This window comes from Cyprinodon variegatus, unplaced genomic scaffold (assembly GCF_000732505.1).
Source record: "Cyprinodon variegatus isolate N-32 unplaced genomic scaffold, C_variegatus-1.0 Scaffold135, whole genome shotgun sequence".
In the NCBI taxonomy this organism is placed as follows: domain Eukaryota; kingdom Metazoa; phylum Chordata; class Actinopteri; order Cyprinodontiformes; family Cyprinodontidae; genus Cyprinodon; species Cyprinodon variegatus.
This window is the reverse complement of record NW_015150588.1, coordinates 822,291-841,686: the sequence shown is the minus strand read 5'-3', so window position 1 is coordinate 841,686 and position 19,396 is coordinate 822,291. Positions and strand designations below refer to the sequence as shown.

Below are 19,396 nucleotides of genomic sequence, written 5' to 3'. Positions count from 1 at the left end.
AACGGTACTCGGGCTGAGGCTGATGACGTGTCACGAGTACACGAGCACACGAGAACGCTCAAGAACGCATATATGGACATTCCTTTTTTTTTCTTCTTGAACAGCTCTATGTTGAAGCAGTACTGCCCTCTAAATCAAACTGTTGCAACAGCATCACCTTGTTTAGATAGTTCTCACTTACCGATCACTGGACCAGGCCAGCAGTGCAAAGACATCCTGATTTCATAGCCCCAACAAGTAAAACCACACAGTTACATTTGGTTTAATCACATATACAAATGAGGAAACTCACCACCGATGTGAGCGCCATCTGGAAGCTGTAGATGCGGGCTAACCCAAAGTCTGCCAGTTTGATCTGACCATCGCTGGTCACGAGAATGTTCTGGGGTTTTAGGTCGCGGTGAACGACACGGTGTGAATGCAGGAAGTCTAGCCCCTGAAGCAGCTGGTACATCATATCCTGAAAGGCAACAAAATGGAAGAAGCAAAGAGAAAGGATTGGTATTAATCTTACAAAGAGACCTGGAAAAGGAGATACCTAAATAACAAAAAAAACATTTTACATTTAGTCCTCAAAGAGTGGCACAGCATCAATTTTATTGGATAAATGTGAAAAATAAACTGTGATATAAAGGACAAAACTCAACCTCCAATAAAATTAATTAAACAAGAATATACATTTTTACTTTATCAGAATATCCTCAAAACGAACAGGGGAAAAAAAACTCCCCACAAATCTAACTCAACTGTTTTCAAGTTTTAAAGGTACAGAGGACGATCTTTTATTTTGGCGTGGATCATCTAAATAAGTGGTCCTCCTAATGGTCAATCATTTTGGTGGTAAGTTTACGTAAGGCTGTCCTACGTGCTCGTCCCGTTAGCTATATTTTTCAGTGCATGCGCACTTTCAGCCGTATATATGTGTGGTGAGCTACGGTTTCAGACAGTCATTGAAGCTCACCTTTCTCACTGCGGTTCTTTGAAAATGGTCCAAGGTCGTAAGAGAAAAAGTGTCTACGAAGTGTATGAGAAGAAAAGAAAGGCTTCAGAAGTGGCGGATATATCCAAGAATGCTTTGGGGGGAGAGCTTTCCTCGCAAAGCATTGTGGGATTTGCAATAACAGCGGCCTGCTGTCGCCATTGGCTGTCTACCTGACAGGAGCGACTAATGACAAAGATGGCAAAGGCACCGTGCAGTGGACGAGGTTTTCCCGCAATTGCGGTCATAAAAACAAAACAAGCCGGTAAGGTACCAAACAGGAGACGCATGGTGTAGATCGGATGTAGAATTGACCAATCAGAGACCTGTCTTCGGCACTGTCTGCAGTCACCTACAATTTGGCAGAGGTGCAGCAGAGTGTCTGCGGAGGGTGCGGGGACGTCTCTGCGTTCAACGTGACACCTATGCAGATGGCCTAGTTTCTAAGTATAAATCAGCCTTAAGGCCTCCGATTTAAAGGAACCATGATAGGAAGCAAACAGCTTCTTTTTCCTATCTCCCTCCTTTCTGCCAGCTTTTGAACAGAACTTATGGTCAACTGCTGGAGCACTACCCTTTTGGCGAAAGAGTGCTTAATGGTTTAATGTATTCGACTAAGCCATACTCTGAAATTCTCTCTGTTTAAGATGCATGGCAGCCATATTGGATTTAGAGGTGGGGTAGTGAAAAACCTTAGACTATCCAATTTGGATACTTGCATCTTTCATTTAATCATGAATTACCAAAAGCCGAGATTTTTCTCACATTTTAGATCTGACAATATGATGTTACTATAGAAATCATGTACTGTTCTGGCAATTATAAGATTCATAACCAATATATGAGTTTGTTTCTAAGGTGTACAGCCCCCACTGTTTGTTTTTGAGTTGTACAATATATATATTCTTTATTTCCCCATTTCAGTGATTCACTGTGAGCCGTTCAAATGAATTGCAAGGAACAGGTGTTTACAAAAACCTCTATCTGAAGGAATTTTATTTCTATAGTGTAGCAAACCATTCAACTTAAAAGGCCTAAAAGACAACAAAGTGAAATGTGACCTTCAAAATAAAGGCTAAGGCGTTTTGGTGGTGAGAGAGTTAACATGAAGAAGCCTGTGTCTTTTCTCATCGACTGTGGCAGATGTTTGATAACTGACACACACACACAGACACACACCAGCTTCAGAAAGAGGCCCCTGCTCTGTGCAAGAACAGATCTGTGTTACTTAGCAGCTGTCCTTCTTTAGTTAATTGGTGCTTTCTTTCTTTATATTGCCCAAAAGCTGACCTCAAACGGCTGAAGCATAGGCACCACATCTATGACAAACTTTCAGAGTTAATTGTTGTGAACACGAAAGCACAGGGTCGAAACCAGCTCAGACTTGTCCTTTTCAAACCGGAATACTTTAAAACAGGTCCAACACCTATAAACAAATAAGTTATTGCATGTAGTTTTGACAAAGCAAAGAGGGAAACTGATCTCCTACCCTCTGCATGTATCTATCTACTGCCTTCTAGAGACGCATTTATGCTCCATACGTGCACCCCTACTATCTCAAGGCTCTTCACCAAGACCCCACAAGTGAGGTGGACCTGAGCCCACAGCTCTATTCAGTAGCCCACCAGCTGGTGTACGAGTCAAAGGAAAGGGGTCTGTGCACTCAAGCAGAAATGATCTGCAAATGGTGCTGGGCTGGCTGCTGTTCTGGTCACACCCCATAACTCTGGATGAGATGAGTGATGTGTTGCTATACACAAACAAACAGAATGTCCCCCTTTTTTTTGTTGAAAATATACTATCTGTGTATTGTCTGTGCATGTATGAGAAGGGCACAGGCCTGTGTCCAAGCGTGTGCATGACAGTGCCCCCCTGACCAAGAACAGGATGCAAAAACAGACCTTCCTTTCTGCATCTCCATCCAGCCATGACCCACAGAGAAGGGCAGTAGACAGACAGGGCTGAAGGACAGGCAGGCAGTTGGTCATTTTGAGTGCATGGGTGTTTGTGTATGTGTGTGTCATGGGGGGCTGACACAATAGCATTCCCCCACCCATCAGTTCCTCTCTCCTTTAAATAGTCATTTCACCGTGCTTCCTTTCAACAGCATTTCCTTGTAAACACTAATTATCTCACATCTGTGATTCCTAAATGTTAGCGATCCTTGTCTCCCAAGACTTCTCTATAGAGTCACAATGGCTTGCAAAAGCATTTGTGTCCTCCTTCGTTTCCACATTGCCACATCTCAACCACAAAGTTTTTGCATTTTATTTGGAATATTGATGTGGAAGGCAAAGTTGTAGAGAACTGACCAGAATCAAAACCCATGTCTAAACAGTTTTCTTCCATCATTGCTCTTTATTTAACTCCATTTATCTTCCTGCCAGCTGTCATCAGCTTCCCTTTACCTGCTGAAGAATCCACTCACCATGATGCTGCCACCACTGTGTTTTACAGGGAGAGATCACAATAAGATCTAGAGTTAATTTGCCTTAATTTGCAGAGCAGTTTAAACAGTTATTACTTGTTCAAGAGTGGTCAGAGCCTCATTTTTTTCCACATAATTCCTATGTCCTCTACATAGCCTGTAGCAAACTGCTAATAGGATTTATTTATTACTTTTTTTTTTGTAAATCTTCCTTAAAAAGCTATATCTATGTATGCACACCTAATAAAATGTCAATATGACATACTCCACAACAGGACCTGTGGATTTCTGATGCTATCCCAGAGTAATTTCTTAACATTAAAAGGCACCAAGTTGAATTGAACTGACTAATTAGGTGACATCAGAAAACAGATGGTTGTAAATTAAATTGGGTAAAAATGCCTGTAAGCAATTAAACTAATATATTTTCTCTCACTAGACCATTTTGTCTTAATTGTATTGCTCTGTCAATGTAAAATCTGAACAAAGTACAGCAAAGCCCTGATTTTTTTTTTTACTGTGTTTGTGATGGTACAACTAACAGCATTGTTAAAAAGTACAGAAATATCTGCTCCACCTAAAGTTTAGTTCTGATGAAAAAGAACAAGCAAAAGTTTCATGAAGAGCCTCAAACTTGGTCATTGGGAAACGAAAAAAGGCGACTTCTGACACAAACAACATAAAAAAAAATTAAAAATCCCATAACAGTCAGTCCACAGCCAGCATCAGTCAAAACATGGCTTTCTGAGGTCCACCGCTTTTTTAATGCAAATGTACCAGAGGCAGCCATATTGTTTATTGTAGTTTGACACAATATAGGACATCTGCCGGTTAACGTTAGTGTAATTCCCTGCCCATGCTTCATTAACCTCCCCCTTCACGGGCCCACAGAATGTAGTTGTGGAAGGTTGGACGACAGTGACTGAGGAGGGTGGGCGAGACCCAAGCGCCGGCCCGGCTGAGGAGAGCAGAGGCTGGGGCGACCCGGCTGCTTGATGTCCTTCCAGCTCATTTGATTCCTGGAGGAGGGCCTCTTTCATCAATGACCATGTGGTGGGTCTTGAGTCTGAGTGGGTGGTGGAGGATGGGGGTGCTGAAGTGGACAAACTGGGCTGATGTGGGGGTGTCTCTTGTGGACCATAGATGCTTCTGAGGAAAAGTGTGGCTGTTCTTTTCAGTTTAAGGTCTTTGGCTCAGCAGGTTTGGCTAAGAACATGTTAATATTTTTAGCTCTAAAACATATCAAATGAGCGGCTCAGCAGTTTGCTGTGAGATGGTGTAGCCAAGTGCAACTAACGCTGTTTGGGAGGGGAGTACAGGGTCAATGGGGTCACTTTCAGGTCAGTGTGCAGTGTCCACTCCCCTAGAAATAACAGGACTGTGTCTATGATGTGGCGACACTTCTTGTCCTTTTGTCTTCTTAAAAGCTCAGATAAACGGATGATGCACAAGGAGGAGGGTGCTAATGAGTCTTCATCCTGGAAGACAAGGTTTCTGACTAGTGCTTGGTTCCCATAATACATCTCTTGAACTCCTCAAAGATATCTTAATGCACATGTTATGTTTTTTTAACTTTGCAAAAGTGAAAAAACTAATCAAGGAGCTGGAAAGATGGGAATTAAGAAAATAGGCAGGATTAAAACTTCTTTATTTCCCTTCCTTCTTTGCACTATATATCTTCCTTTCCTTTTTGGTTGTGGTTGGTTGTGTTGTAAAGATCTGATTCTGTTCTTGAGGCATAACAGTGTTAACTCTTATCCAAGTCCTTCTGAGTAGAAGTTTTCACAGTTTGTTTTTACCTTTGACCTGACTGTGACAAAGCAACTATAAGCACGTCAGCCTATAGTTTTGGCTGATGCAAAAACACAGAAATTATTGATCAAACTAACATTGTTTTGGACAAAGGTTTTATGTGACTTTTACATCTAACCATCTACAATGTTAATGAAGATGCTTTAGACTTAAAACGTATTCAATGAACTATATGAGATACAGTTCCTAGAGACCACATCCCAGACAATAAGTCTTCAGTAGAATGTCATTGTTAATCCTATTACTGTCACCAGTGTCTCAAAAAGGTCTATGTCAAAAAAAAAAAAAAAGAGCTTTTGTGATGAAACCATAAGGGTTTATAATGGCTTGCAGAAGACAAGTTCAAAACTGGGAAGGATCTAAAAGACAGACACAGTGTTGTAAACAATTGTTAATCGGAACAATTGTCGTTCTTTATACAGTTTTCAATATTTTTGCAGTAAATAATAAAAGTTTTATATATTTCTGAATTTACCTTCTGAGTGAATACTTAATAGAACCACCATTTACTGTAGCTGCAGCTGTAAAGTGTTTTAGAGTTTGCTTTCATATGGTTTGTTCACTCTTTAAAAATGAAAAAAGAAAAAAAAACAGAACAGCTGAAAACTTCTTTTCTTCTTTACAATGGTGTGCCATTCCATTGGGGGTTTAATCACATACAATCTGAATAAAATGCATACATTTGTGAATGTTACATGGTAAGTGTGCAATGGCAATAAACACTTTGGTGATGCGGTACACAAGTTATTTATTTAAAAATACAACAGCAAAAAGAACTTTGAGACACATTCAAGACAAAAAATCTAAATAAATAAAAAAGGAATTCTCTTACCTTGAGTAAAAGTAGCTAATTTTTCACTGTTTTATAAAGTTCTAAAGCACTTTACTCCTATAGTGGTGTGGGGTTAGTATGATCTGTACCTGTATCAACTTCAGTTTGAGCCTCTCAGGCGTAATCTACCTGAATTATTTACACTTTAACAACATCCTTCAATGGAAGAAAACACTCACATAAACCCAGCCCTCCAGTCAAAATCAGCGCTTGCAATACTGTCACAACGTCTCCAATTTAAATCTGACACTTCACACTTCTTTTTTCAAATAATATTAATTTCAAATATTGTTTGGAAGGCATCTTCAGACCTTGGGGGAGGAAACCCGATAAAGAAGTTTTTTAAAAGGAAAAAGGGGAATTTTGCCCAAGAGGTCCAAATAAAGGAAGCTGGTAATGGAGAAAAAAGATGAAGACTTTCTAACTTCCGACCATTGAACAGAGTGTAAATTGAGACCTCTTGAATATTTCTAAATAAAAAATGAGGATTCACTATTGGACTCAATAAAACAACTGATAGGAAGTCAATTTGCAGCTGACAGCATTTAGTAACCTTGTCTTTCAGCACAGAAGAATCTGTTTTTATGAATACTCTGTGCCTCCATCTGTAAGTAAAGTCAGAGGGTAGGGTTGAAATAGGGACTGAAGGGAGCCTCTAATTTGGAGCCCATCTGCCACATGTGCTTGCCTTCCAAACACACTGGCTCCTCTGATGTTAAAGGAAGTGCTTTGCGTCTGCTCTGACTTTGGTTGAGAAAACTCTTGAGCCCAAAAAATATAGCTGTGTTCAACCAGAGCTGAAGCCACAGGGCATTAGCCCAAAGCTGCTCTTATAGTAACAGTGCAGGAACATTTTTAAATTGGTTATCATCATACATATATCTTTTGTTTGGGTTTTGGCAGGCAAATTCATAAATGTCACAAATTTTAATTTCAGAAAGGGGTGAATAGACTTTCGTGTACCTTAATGGTCTCAGGTGGAACCCCGGGGTCGGGAGCCTTCTCCAGGTATGTGGTCAGATCCTGATCCACATGCTCAAACACCAGGGTTAGCTTGGTTTCCCGATCAGTCCGAGAGACAGTGCAAACGTCAAACAACCTAAATCAAGAAAACAAGATGTGATTTTTAAAAATCTAAAAAGATTTCAAGTATATTTTTCAACTTTTAGAGTTCCTACTGTTTTAAAGTCTACATCTGATACCTTTTCAGATTAAAAGACCAGGGTCCTATGTATAATTGCTCAATACACAACAAAACTGTCAGAAAGTGCATAAAAATAAATCAAAACAATTTTAATAATCCCATCTGACCTGAAATGTGAAAGTGCATTAATCAGACTTTAAAAAAATCCAACCTGAAATTATCCTAGACTGTAAGGTAGCTGAATTGACAGCTAGAAAAACAAAAATATTTGCACAAAGTTAAATAAAACAAGACAAACAAAGAGATCAGTCATCCTGTTGATGAGAAAGTCTGGATCCAACCGATTGGGCAGAACAACTTGATTGATTATTATAATGATTATGATTCGCATTTCTCCCTGGTTTATCAATCTGGTATACAATATCTAGCTCCTTCCCAAGGCTTCCCCATGGACCTTATCACCTGTTGAACAGGAAATGCAGCAAAGTGATTCAGGTGCATTGGAGCTGAGATGCATACATCTGAATGACAACAGCCCTTTAAGACTAGACTCAGACTGGAGTTAAACTCTTTAGGCCGAGCATTAGTGAACTGTTTTATAAGGGAAACTCTAACAAGTATTTAAAGGCATTCAAGCAACCAATATAGCTATAAATGTAAAGCAAGGTAATACTAACATATATTTAGGTTTCCAAGACTTTGCCTGCAGAGTGAGAGACTAATCTGAAAATATCGCAAATCAGGTTGAAGGCTATGAAAAAAAAGACCTAAACCACACTGCCTAAGATAATATCATTCACTGCAACTATGCATCCTTTCAGATATGAAGTGTGGATACACCTGTTTGCTGTTGAGCTGCAAACAGATATTTTTTATATGTCTGAACACTTAACCGTGTTTTTAAGGAGTCTTATGGAGATGGCCTTTACGCAAAACCAACAGATGGGAAGTAGATAAAGACCTATGGCTTAGTTCCCAAAGTCAGGAATGAATTACCTGAAGGTTGCATTCAAAACTAAGAGATTGCTCTACACCTAATGCAACATATCTATCCAACCTTAAAGATCTGTGTAAATAGTTGTGTTTTTTACTACACAACCAGCCTAAGCCAAGAATCCAGATTATGTCGGCAGACCTGCCAAAGCAAGCTTTGACGAAAAGCTGTAAAAAAAAAAAAAAAAAAAAAGCTACCCAGTATGTTGAATTCAAAGAGTTGGGGGACTATAAACAGCATTCCTCACCCAGCACTATGACAACTCTGAGAAGTCCAGTAAATGCTGGCTTGTAATGGCAGCAGAAGTGGAAACTTATTTGAAAACACAGAGTATGTAAAACTAAGTAATGGATTAATTGCCACCTGAGATTTTGTATCTTCCTTTCCTTTGACATAAATATTATCGTCATGTTTCACCTCTGCATGAAGCCAATGAAGGGGATACTACCTTGACCAACCACATGTACTCTTTTTCATCCTCTTGATGAAAGACTGGCTCATTCTTTCACCCTTCATCAGTTCTTGCCTTAAAGAAGACAGCGACACTGCTAGGCCAGTGCCTCCATGTCTTTATAGATGTGCTGTACAGTGTACATTTTAGGACACCCTCATTTCACAGGTAAGCAGTTGTCAGTTCTCTTGAAAATGGTTGTCAGTCTGAAATATACAGATTTTTTAACTACAATATTTGGTGCCGTTGTCCACCATTTCTGTGTGAGCTGACCAATCTGCGTTGACCCGCAATGTCTCATGGTTAATGGAGGATCATGTAGGATACCTTGAGCTGGAGCAAAGGAATCAGGAGGCTGCAGCGTGGGATCGGGAGTATCCTATGTAATCCTCCATTTCCCAGGATTCATTGTGGGTCGATGCAAATTTGGTAAGCACAAACAGATATTGTGGATTACAATGCCAAAACCTAGTTAATAAGTTTTAAAAAGTTTGTTTTATAAGACCCAAAATAAACATTGAAGTTTTTTTGTTAAACTAAAATGTTTTTTTGTTAAACTCGAATATCTGCCCAGTAGGTAACATTGTTTCTGCATTTTAAAAAAGAGCTCCAACATTTTCTGATAGCTAAGAACTGATAACGGTTTGACTAAAGACAGACAACTTTTTTCATGATAACTGAAAACATTGTTCCTAATAGGGATGCACGATATTGGGATTTTGGCCGATATCCAATATGCCGATATTTTAAAACTCATGTAGCCGATAACCGATATCGATACCGATGTTAAAGCTGGACAGAAATAAGTAGTCATTGAAAATAGCAGTTTTGTTATCCATTTCTGACACTTTGAAAAATAATATACTCAAATATATTTTCATATGCTGATATCAAATAGATTTTTAAAAACGCGGTATCGATCTATTTTACTTTCAAAATCTCGTGAAATTTCATCGTTCTGTTACAAACTCTCGTGATATTTTGCAAATTCTTGTGAGATTTTGTTAGTAAAATAGATTGATGCCACGTCAATATATCAACATATAAAAATATGGCAGAATTTCGTGAATTTTCGGGGGATTTCGTAGCATAACGATGACATATAGCAATATTTCATTAGTAAAAGATTGATATGGTGTTTTTAAATGGCAATATATCAGCATATGAAGATATTGTGATATTTTAATGTATCAATATTTTTTCCCTTGTGTTTAGAAGTTTTTAAGTCTGTAAAAAAGAAGTTTTTGAGGAAGAAGAAGAAGTAGTATTTTTTATTTTTTTTTTTTAGACTTTAGGAACTCAGAAGCTGATCAAATATCGGGTTAAATATCAGTGGGGTGGCCGATGTCCGATATTCAGTTTTAAGGCCGATACAGGGCGATACCGATAGGGGGCCGATTATATCGTGCATCCCTATTCCTAATACATGAGAATTCAAAACTTTTTTTCTTAAGGACTGACATAATTTTCCCTGTAGATTGACAGCTATTTTTCCTTAGAACTGACAACATTTCTCCTAATACCTAAGAAGTTAGAATGTTTTCCTAATACCTATACTTACTCAGGATACTCATTTATAGCGCTTCTGTAAACACAAAATGGGGCCTGAAACTTGTGTACACTACAATCAATCCTAATAAGGTGATCTATAAAAATAAATAACTTGACGTAAACAATGTATGATCCCTGACGGCATCTCTAACCAATGCATATATGGTAACCACATTTGGGAGGCAGCTTAAATTAAACACTTGTATGCATCATTACATTCCTCTCGCTGATAACCAATGTGGTGAGTTGTCCCACAGTTCAATATATAAATGTAACAAGGTGTAAGGAATTCACACTGAATGCTATTAACACCTTGCATAATGGTGCGTTATAAATGCTTTAAATATGCTGGACACAAAGCCTGGGAATTAATTAGATTGATTCATGTTTTTAAAGGTCCACGATTTGAAATTTTGCTAAATCGTAAACTTGAGGAAGTCTCTTCTTCTGCATTTTTTACTTGCGCATTTGCTTCTGCCACCTTTTTCTTCCTTCTGCCCAGCAGCATGCTGCACTGTTTACTCATGCCATGGCCGCTAATCAATCTGAAGATTTGGTACAGAGAAAAGGGACTTGTGTTTCGTCGATTATTTAAAAGTGGTTTGGCTTTTACAAGGCTGATTGGTGCAGCCTACAGTCGTGTGCAACTAAGTTGTATCTCCAGCAAAGGCACCCCACAGAATGGGAGCAGTGCTCGCAGCTTCAGGAGTTCAGCGTTAGTGGCACGGGCAAAGATAAACACAATAAGACAAGAAAAGACACCAAACACTGGCTGCCTCATTTTCTAAAGCAGTGCCATAAGACAGGTGTAGTGTGCGGTGGAAGCAGATGACCAACACTGTAGCTGTTCATTTTGGGATGGACATGGTGCCCATTTACATAGTAGAGAAGCCTGGAGTAGCAAATACTTTGTGGGGGTTGTGCTACCAAAACTGTAGATCGAAACACAACAAATGCTCTGCGACAAGTTAGACTCTGCTTTGTAATTTGCAACTACTACAGACCTTTGGTCCAGTCGATCTTTTTAGACATACGAGTTTAACTGTGCGTTGTATCGACATGAATTGGGCTCTTAATGGCTGCTGCTTAAAAACCACCTACTTCCCAGACGAAAAATACAAGTTATTGACTGTTTGTTAAATTGCACATTTCCGCAAGTGAAACTCTTTTTTTCTTGCTCTTGTACTGAATATATAGGTGTAAATTTTTTACTGATAAAAAATCAGTACAATTATTGTTGGGTGAACATTGGTGTTAAGATTTATGTTACAAATATTTAAGTTTACATTTTATTTACAACACGTTTATTGTTAGCTAAATATTTGTTATTATGCACAATATATTTTTGAATAAAATAAACCTATTTTTAAATACATGCATGTAGGTTTTAATACTTCAATTAAAATAGATTAAAATCATAATCGTCCAAGATGACTAAAGAAATTTAGATTTTATTTTTCAGCCATATCGCCCTCCCCTACTGGACACTAAGTGGAAGAAATAGAGGGGAACATGTATTCAGGAATCATCAAGATTACTTTGCCCATTATGATGATGATGGTTTATGAGGGGGTTAAACTCCCTAGAGGACTGCTCTTTGATCTAAAAGCTGGAATATGACCAGTTTTGGAAAGACAGACCCGTCAAACAATTATATTCATCACAGGTTTTCAACCCAAGGAAATCAGTGAGTACATGTAAATATAAGGAAAAAGGGAAGGGTAGATAGGTCTAATGAAACAGAAATAAATATAAATAAATATAGCTTAAATAAAAATGAAGTTCAAATATAACTTAAAATATATAAGAAGATGTTTATTATGGGTGAAAAATGGACATGGCTTCATATCGTGGTCAGTTTATTAAACATTCAAAATAATTCACGAAAGATCAGGAAACGTTGAAATATAATAAGATGATGTAAACCAACATGTTGAGTTTGGCTCATGTTAAATCTTATCGACAGGAGAGCTGCTTTCCCCCGATTTTCAACTTTAAGAAATTGATTATATTATTGAGAGGGGTCTGGCTGCAGAAGTGCACTGTAAGGACCCAGACCTGCACTGTCAGGACCCTGGCTGCAGAACTGCACTGTGATGTCTCCAGCACTGTTAGATTCGGAAGTTTATTCAAAGACTTTCAAAGTAAAAGCTACTGCAGATAAACTCTCCGTGAAGCTAGCTTCTTTTCACAAACAAGTGTTTTTATGCTGGAAACTTATGCACACGCACAATTTTTCTCACCACTAAACTCCTATCTGGAATAATCAATATATGCTACATAGAAATAAGTCTCTGGATTTGGATCGCTGGATGGAAAAGGGCATTTGGTCTACAAGACATTTTCTAAATGACAATGGAGATTGGTTGTCCAATGAGGATTTTTGCTAACTGTATAATCTAAACTGCTCCTATGCTCAGTTTAAAACTGTCATAGACTCTAATCCGGCAGCAAACACATGCTGTGCGCTATTCCTGAAGGCTTCAAATACAACTTCTGGAATAAACTTCCAGTCCTGACAGTGCAGGAGACCGCATTTTGTAGATCTGCAATGAAAGGTCCAGACAGTGCATTTGTGGGCCTAACAGTCCAGGTCTGGTACCAGACTCTCTAGAACCACTCTGGAGTTCCTGGGAAAACAATTTTACACGTGCGATTTCCCCGACAGGTTTTAATCCTAATCAGCAACTACTTAACTCTCTGCCTGAACCCATATTTAGCACAATATTAATAATTCTATTAATTTATCCATAAGTATGAAATATAATAGTCAGTGATAAGTGCAATGCTGCCTGGATGTCCTTGTTCATACATCAGACTCTCAAATTGTCATTTATAATACTTGCTTTTATTTGTCACCTCTGTACTGTGGCTACCAAACATATTTATCTGACTCTTCACCTTACTCACCAATACATCTATTTCTGCCTCGGTTAAACTGCTTTTTCGCTCTCTGTGCTGCGGCTGCCATTGGTAACCATATAAAACAATGATCAGATGGCTCATTTAAATACACAAGGACATTTATGCTGTGCCTTTGACAGGACCATTTACAACTGAATGTGGGTGTGAAAAGGCCTCAAAAAGAGGTGAAGTCAAGTGCGCAAACTCTGAGCTACAGCTGTGATTTACGAAGGAAAATAGCCTAGATTTCACATCATTTTTTTTTTTTACATGCAGGCCATTTTTGTATTTTTGGCAAATGTAGACTTTTAGTTCTAAGCAATGTTTTATAAATGAGACCCCGTGGCTGGATATAATCCACAAGTTTTCTAAAAATTACTTTTTAACAACTGACATTGAGTGACTTTGACTGCACTGTATTGTGACTAGGGGTGTGAGAAAAAATCGTTTTGGCGATGTATCGTGATTTTTGGCTGCCCGATATAATATCGACCTTTCAGTTCCTAGTATCGATTTTTTTAAAACAAAAAATATTTTATCTAAAACAATGAGGGAAATTGGGCCACCTGTACACCGCTACACTGGCAGATAGTGCTGCAGAGCTATTTTGCTGTTTGGCACAACGCCGTTTCTGTAGTTGAGGCAGTCACAGCGGAAGATGGGACTGACTCAAACGCCAAACATCATGGATACCAAAAAAAGTAAATTATCAATATCTTGTGATGAACATATACAGCACCTGCTTTTTTATCTCTAGATTTAATTTGACAGCAGGGAAAAATATCGCAATATATAGTGATATATTATTATCGTGATTATATTGTATCGCGACCCAAGTATTGTGACATGTATCGTATCGCAACACCCATGCCAATACTCACCCCTAATTGTGACTATGTTTGGTGATAGTGTGAATAAATTTGATAAATATACCCAAGAGCCTCGTAAAAAAGAAGAAAAAAGTATTGATCATACTGGAACTGGTCAATAAGTCCTTAACAAATTAGATCAATGACAGCAGTTGATGTTTGTCAGAAATCACGTGTGAAAAAGCGCAGAAAAAGGTAAATATGTAAAAAGGGATAAAACATGAGTAAAGCTCAAAATAAAAAGGGATAAAACATGAGTAAAGCTCATAATAAAATATAAATGTTGTATTCTAGTAAAGCAGAATCTAAAGCTGTGGACGCTGGTAAGTTGGTGAGTGAGTAAGTACTGACAGCAGAAAGCGAAGGCATACAACAATGTTTACGTCTCTCATTGGACCCAGTGCAGCAACTCATTTCACTCTCAAATAGGACTAAGTAAACACTTCCAGTAAGTACGTTTAACTCATACTGGGGTTTTTTTCAACATGAACTTATGGGTTTTGCAGCTTTTTTATAAGCACTGTATTTGACAAGTTCCTTTTAACAAATTTATATTAGTGAATGGATTTAATTAGATCCATTCACAAAGTCCCACAACAGTATATCAAATTCTACGTGTTTATAATATTTTTTGAATGTATATGCTAGCAGTTAAATCCGTAACTTAAAAGTATCATACCTGAGAAGGCATCATTGTAATCAGAGTATACATGTATTAGACTAAAAAAAAAAAAAAAAAAAAGATGTGATTTGTTCAAGTTATTAGCACTGGACACAATGTCACATTCTGGAAGGCACACTCCTTCTGAAGCACTGGGGTTAAACACCCCTCACAGCTTGATCGTTGGAATACAATGGGAGCTCTCAGCAGACTCCCAACATATGGAATAAATAATGGACCTCATTACAAACATCCAGCGTTTGCCTGGAGTCTCACACACGGTCCACAACGCTTTTTTCCAAGCCTGAACTACCGGACCCAACAGGTTAGGACAGCAAAACTTTACAGATGGTAATTTTAAACTTTTTACAAGCAAACAAAATATTTAATGTAAATAAGAAGAAACAATACGAGGTTGCCTAATTTTAATGATTTATGGCAAATAAAATGTTTGACTATTTAACTAAAAGAACAAAAAGCCCCCATAAATTAACTAAAAGAAAAAAAGCCTGCAATTATTCTCCAATGTTTACAGATACATTAGTGACTTGCTGTTTGAGGCACAAGGCCACCAGCCATGCCTCTGAAACATTCATTTAGAACTTCCTCTTCAATCCCACGGCCCTTAATATTCCACAATAAAACAAGCACAAGGTCAGCCCTTGGCCTGTGCCAACGTATGACGCAGTATCTGACTACTGCCATGAGAACGAATAAAACATAAAGCAAAGGACATCTGTTTGCAGAGCAGACAGAAACTAAGAAATAAGCTGCTGCTAATGGTATCTAATTTAATCAAACTTTTGTTAGCACTGCCTCAAAGTTCAGCTCATTCATTGACAGTTGCAACTTTCTTAGGGATAATTTTTCAAAAGTAACATGAATAAATTATTTTTTATCAAAGAAGTAAGTTTTATTGATTCAAAGTGTGGTGGTGGATAATGTTAACTCATCTAATTAATAAAAAAAGCACATTAGTGTGTTTTACCCCTTTTATAATTCACAGTTCAAAGCATCTCTACTAAAAGTAATTTATTTTGATTATTTAGTATATGTGATGAATGGTGGAGGTTTGTGCAGTTCAACATAAATGGAACATATTTGGATCACGAGCTTCTCTCCATTTAACAAATTTTACTTTTTAAGTGAGCGACTTGGGCTCATTTAACAAGATGATTATCTAACTAAAAGGATATTCTCATGTTAAATAACTGAAAAGCAACAAAGTTTTTCAGTGACAACATTCTGTTATTGGTTTGAGGTTTGTGTCAACTAACAGGATTCAAAGCTAGTTAGGATGCAAACACAGCCCTAACAGCTCATTTACAAAGGTGTGACATGGAAACTTGAGACTGGCACTGCATAAGACACTGGAATTTATCACGAATAGGAAACATTAAATCTTGGCTTTATGTTTTGTAAGTACTCAACATTAGCAGAGTGACATTAGCAGACTTTGTTTAAGAGGGACTACAGCAAACAACAATAACATGCAACACTCCTGGTTTCAACTTTAATGAAGTATTTTATTTGGATTTTCTGTGATACACTAGTAGGAAATAATGCATAATGTTGCTTTTCAAAAAAACTGCCCAAAATTTGTACTTCAAGCTGTAGGTAAACAGCTGTTCCAAACGTGGCATTTCCGAATTCTCCCGAGTGGTGCCCGACTTTACACGAATGAATAAATTTAATGTGATTGATGGATTATCAAGGGGGCGGGAATGTTGTGGTGGAAGGTTCGCAAGCAATTTGGTTGTGGCCGGTTTGTCAAAAGCATCTTGCTAACCAGTTAGCAGCTTAGAGCTAGTAGGTTCCCAATAGGAAATGTCGTTAGGACCAAGTAGTACTTAGCAACGACATTTAGTGTGGATGAGTCTCCTTAGTCATACATTTTTTATAGGAACGTGGGGACGAAGTTGTGGAAGAGGACGCCAGGGCGGCAGAAGCTTGGTTTTGTGTAGATAGCTTACAGTCGTACATGTTTGAGCCCTTGCCTTGTAATGCTGCCAGTTCTGTAAGATCTACGCCTGCCGAAGACAGAGGCGTCCATCCCCGTGAACACTTGGGCGTAACTTAATGGCAAAATAAATAATTCTTATTTCTTATTTGAACTGTAGCGTATATTAGCTGCAAAATATGTATCAAGATGCTATGATGAAAAAATGTTATTGACAGATGAGCGTTGATATATGATTGGCCCAATTTAGGTGTTCAACCTGACGTATAATTAACTGGCCTGCATAAGATAACGGAAAAAATAAACTGATTTTAAGACAGCATTTTCTTTTTTTTAAATAGAAATTTTCTTACTTTTGGGACAATATGTTCTGATAAAGAGTACATTTATATACATGGTTAAGCCAGAATGATTTGACATTTAAATATGACTTCCCTACAACTTTAACTTGGAACCCTTTAGAGAAACAGCAAAATCCATAACTGTTAGAACTAATTTAATCAGCAAAGATAGTCTATGTATAATTTAAATCTAAGTTTAAATACAGCAGCTGTATGAAGGTTAAAAAAAGAACCAGGTAGCATCCTGCCATGGGCATGGTTCCTATAGCCTAAAGAGATGTTTCAATAGCCAATATTGAAAAGTTACAAAACATCAAAACCTATTTTAGAATCTATGATACGACCTGGAAACTGATGCTCATGCATGCTCTCAGCAAAGAGAAAAAGCCAATAATTTCAGTGTACAGATGTGCAAAGAAGACCAATCCCAGATGCATGCCGCACTTTTCAGATTTGTATACCTATGGCATTTGGGGAAACATGTATCATATTTCTGCTTTGGTTTAGTTTCCATATTTATAAGTTTGGGTTTATGACAACAGCAGGATAGAGACTTCTGCGACAGGATTCACATATGCTCTTCAACCCACACATTTATTGCATAAGAAAAATGACAAAGAGATGGACTTCTGCTTCATAACATATAGTGCAGACATGCCACAAAGGTCAAACGAGACCATCAAAAAGGAAGTAGTTCACATGCAAACTTAAGCCCCAATATACTCCACCCACTATTACAAAAAATAAATAAATAAATAAAAATACACCCACCTCTTTCCCCTTCACTCACCTGACAACATTGGGGTGCTCAAAGGCCTCCAGTTGCCTCAGTACCGCCACCTCCCGGATAGTTGAGAGAGGCATCCCTTCTTCCTCTGTCTGGACACGAACTCTTTTTAGGGCTACAAAGCGTCCCCCGTTCTTCAAATCCCTTGCCTTGTACACTTTCCCATACGCACCCTCTCCAATCTCAGCCACAGGCTCGTATTGAGTACCAATACTTTCTTTGTCCATTTTTGCAGATTTTTTTTTTTTTTTTCCCTTGTCTCTTGTTGAAAATGTTGCGGGGAATCCCGGCGAGGGTGACGAGCTTCTTCACAAAGGCATACTCACAGAATATAGTTGGCACATGCAATGCCTAGACGACAGAGACACACAGATGGAGGAAGAAACCATCTCTGTCACATTTGATGAAATCAAGCTCCAGGTGCGCTTTAACAGGACTGTCATCATGTTTTTATTCGGACTATCATAAAAAAAGGCGACCCTCTGCTGCGTTTCCCAGCTTCCACTCCTCCTCCTCCTGTTACGCATTACAACTCATGTCCTCCTACTAACAGAAAATAATATAAAATAAAGAAAAAAGTCTAAATCACCCCCATTTAACTCCAACATTAGGATAATTTGCGTTAAATCGACTGTCTCGCGCGCTTATCAATTAACAGAAGTTGCAGAAGTTGAGTTCACATGAGCGGACTTTAAAAAAACAGCTTAAAACATAAGAAACAAGGAAAAAGAGAATAAATGCAACACATATAACTTTTCCAGGTTTAGAAACGGATAACATTGTAACTGTTTAATAGCCGCCTGTTGAAGTTTCTGTTTGAGCAGTGCCCAAAACTGTGAGCACGTGCTGCATTGTTTTAACTTCCCACAGCAACAGTCCATTTAAAACACATTAAAAAAATCTTTTTCATCCCCAAACCACTCTAAATGCATGCCTCAGTGTCTATGCTTAGTTTTAATCACGTTTCTATACGTTTCCCTTGCTTCCTCGAATTTTTTCTAATTTATTTCTGCGCGCACCTTAATATAGCAACCCTGATTAAAAAATGGCCTATAATACAGATTTATAAACATGCATTTATTGATTTGCTCATTGTGCGGTAAAGTATTTATTTTTTTAGCGTGAGAGAGATATAATATGTGTACATTCTGCAGAAATATCCGGAATGATTATTTTATTTATTTATTTATTTTACCTTATTTATGGTTGTCAGTAAAATGTCGTGACGTCGGAATGCCCAATAAAATGCTGAGAAGGCATTCGAGTCTCGCATAAAACTGCTCCATCAAACGCATCCTTGTCCATGCGGGGGCCACACACAGGTAGTTGACGTCGCAGGCTCTAACCCCCCATCCCCTAAACTGCACCAGCCCCAGCAGAGGACTGTGAAACAAGCGAGGGGAGGGCTGGACGAGAAACTTGCGCATACTCTCATTGCAGCTTGAGTGGAAGGAGGTGTGGAGGGAAGGGGTGTGTTAAGTTGCTTGGTGAGTGTACACTGGACCCACGGAGGGGGGGTCATAGGACAAAGGCAAACGCGTGATATAGCCCCTCCAAACCACGCTCATCTCTTGGATTTTCTCCTTTTCTTTCCTCGCGCACATATCTGCGGCCCCTTTGCAACTTTGGCCCCGCGCGCCCGCGTGAGCTCCGTCTTTGGCAGGCTTTCCCACGCCGGCTGAA

At 38.5% G+C, this 19,396-nt stretch overlaps 1 protein-coding gene across 1 annotated transcript in view; it reads right to left on the bottom strand.

The window, feature by feature from the left end:
• cdk6 (cyclin-dependent kinase 6) overlaps nt 1-19,166 on the bottom strand; it is a 53,320-nt gene extending 34,154 nt beyond the window's left edge. Inside the window, exons 1-4 of the mRNA XM_015376507.1 lie at nt 18,909-19,166; nt 17,717-18,064; nt 7,015-7,150; nt 293-460 (exon numbers count right to left, since the gene is read on the bottom strand). Coding sequence (XP_015231993.1) covers nt 293-460; nt 7,015-7,150; nt 17,717-17,940 — 528 coding nt within the window. The 5' untranslated portion in view covers nt 17,941-18,064; nt 18,909-19,166. The remainder of the gene's footprint in view (nt 1-292; nt 461-7,014; nt 7,151-17,716; nt 18,065-18,908) is intronic.
• Between the last annotated feature and the right edge of the window lie 230 nt (nt 19,167-19,396).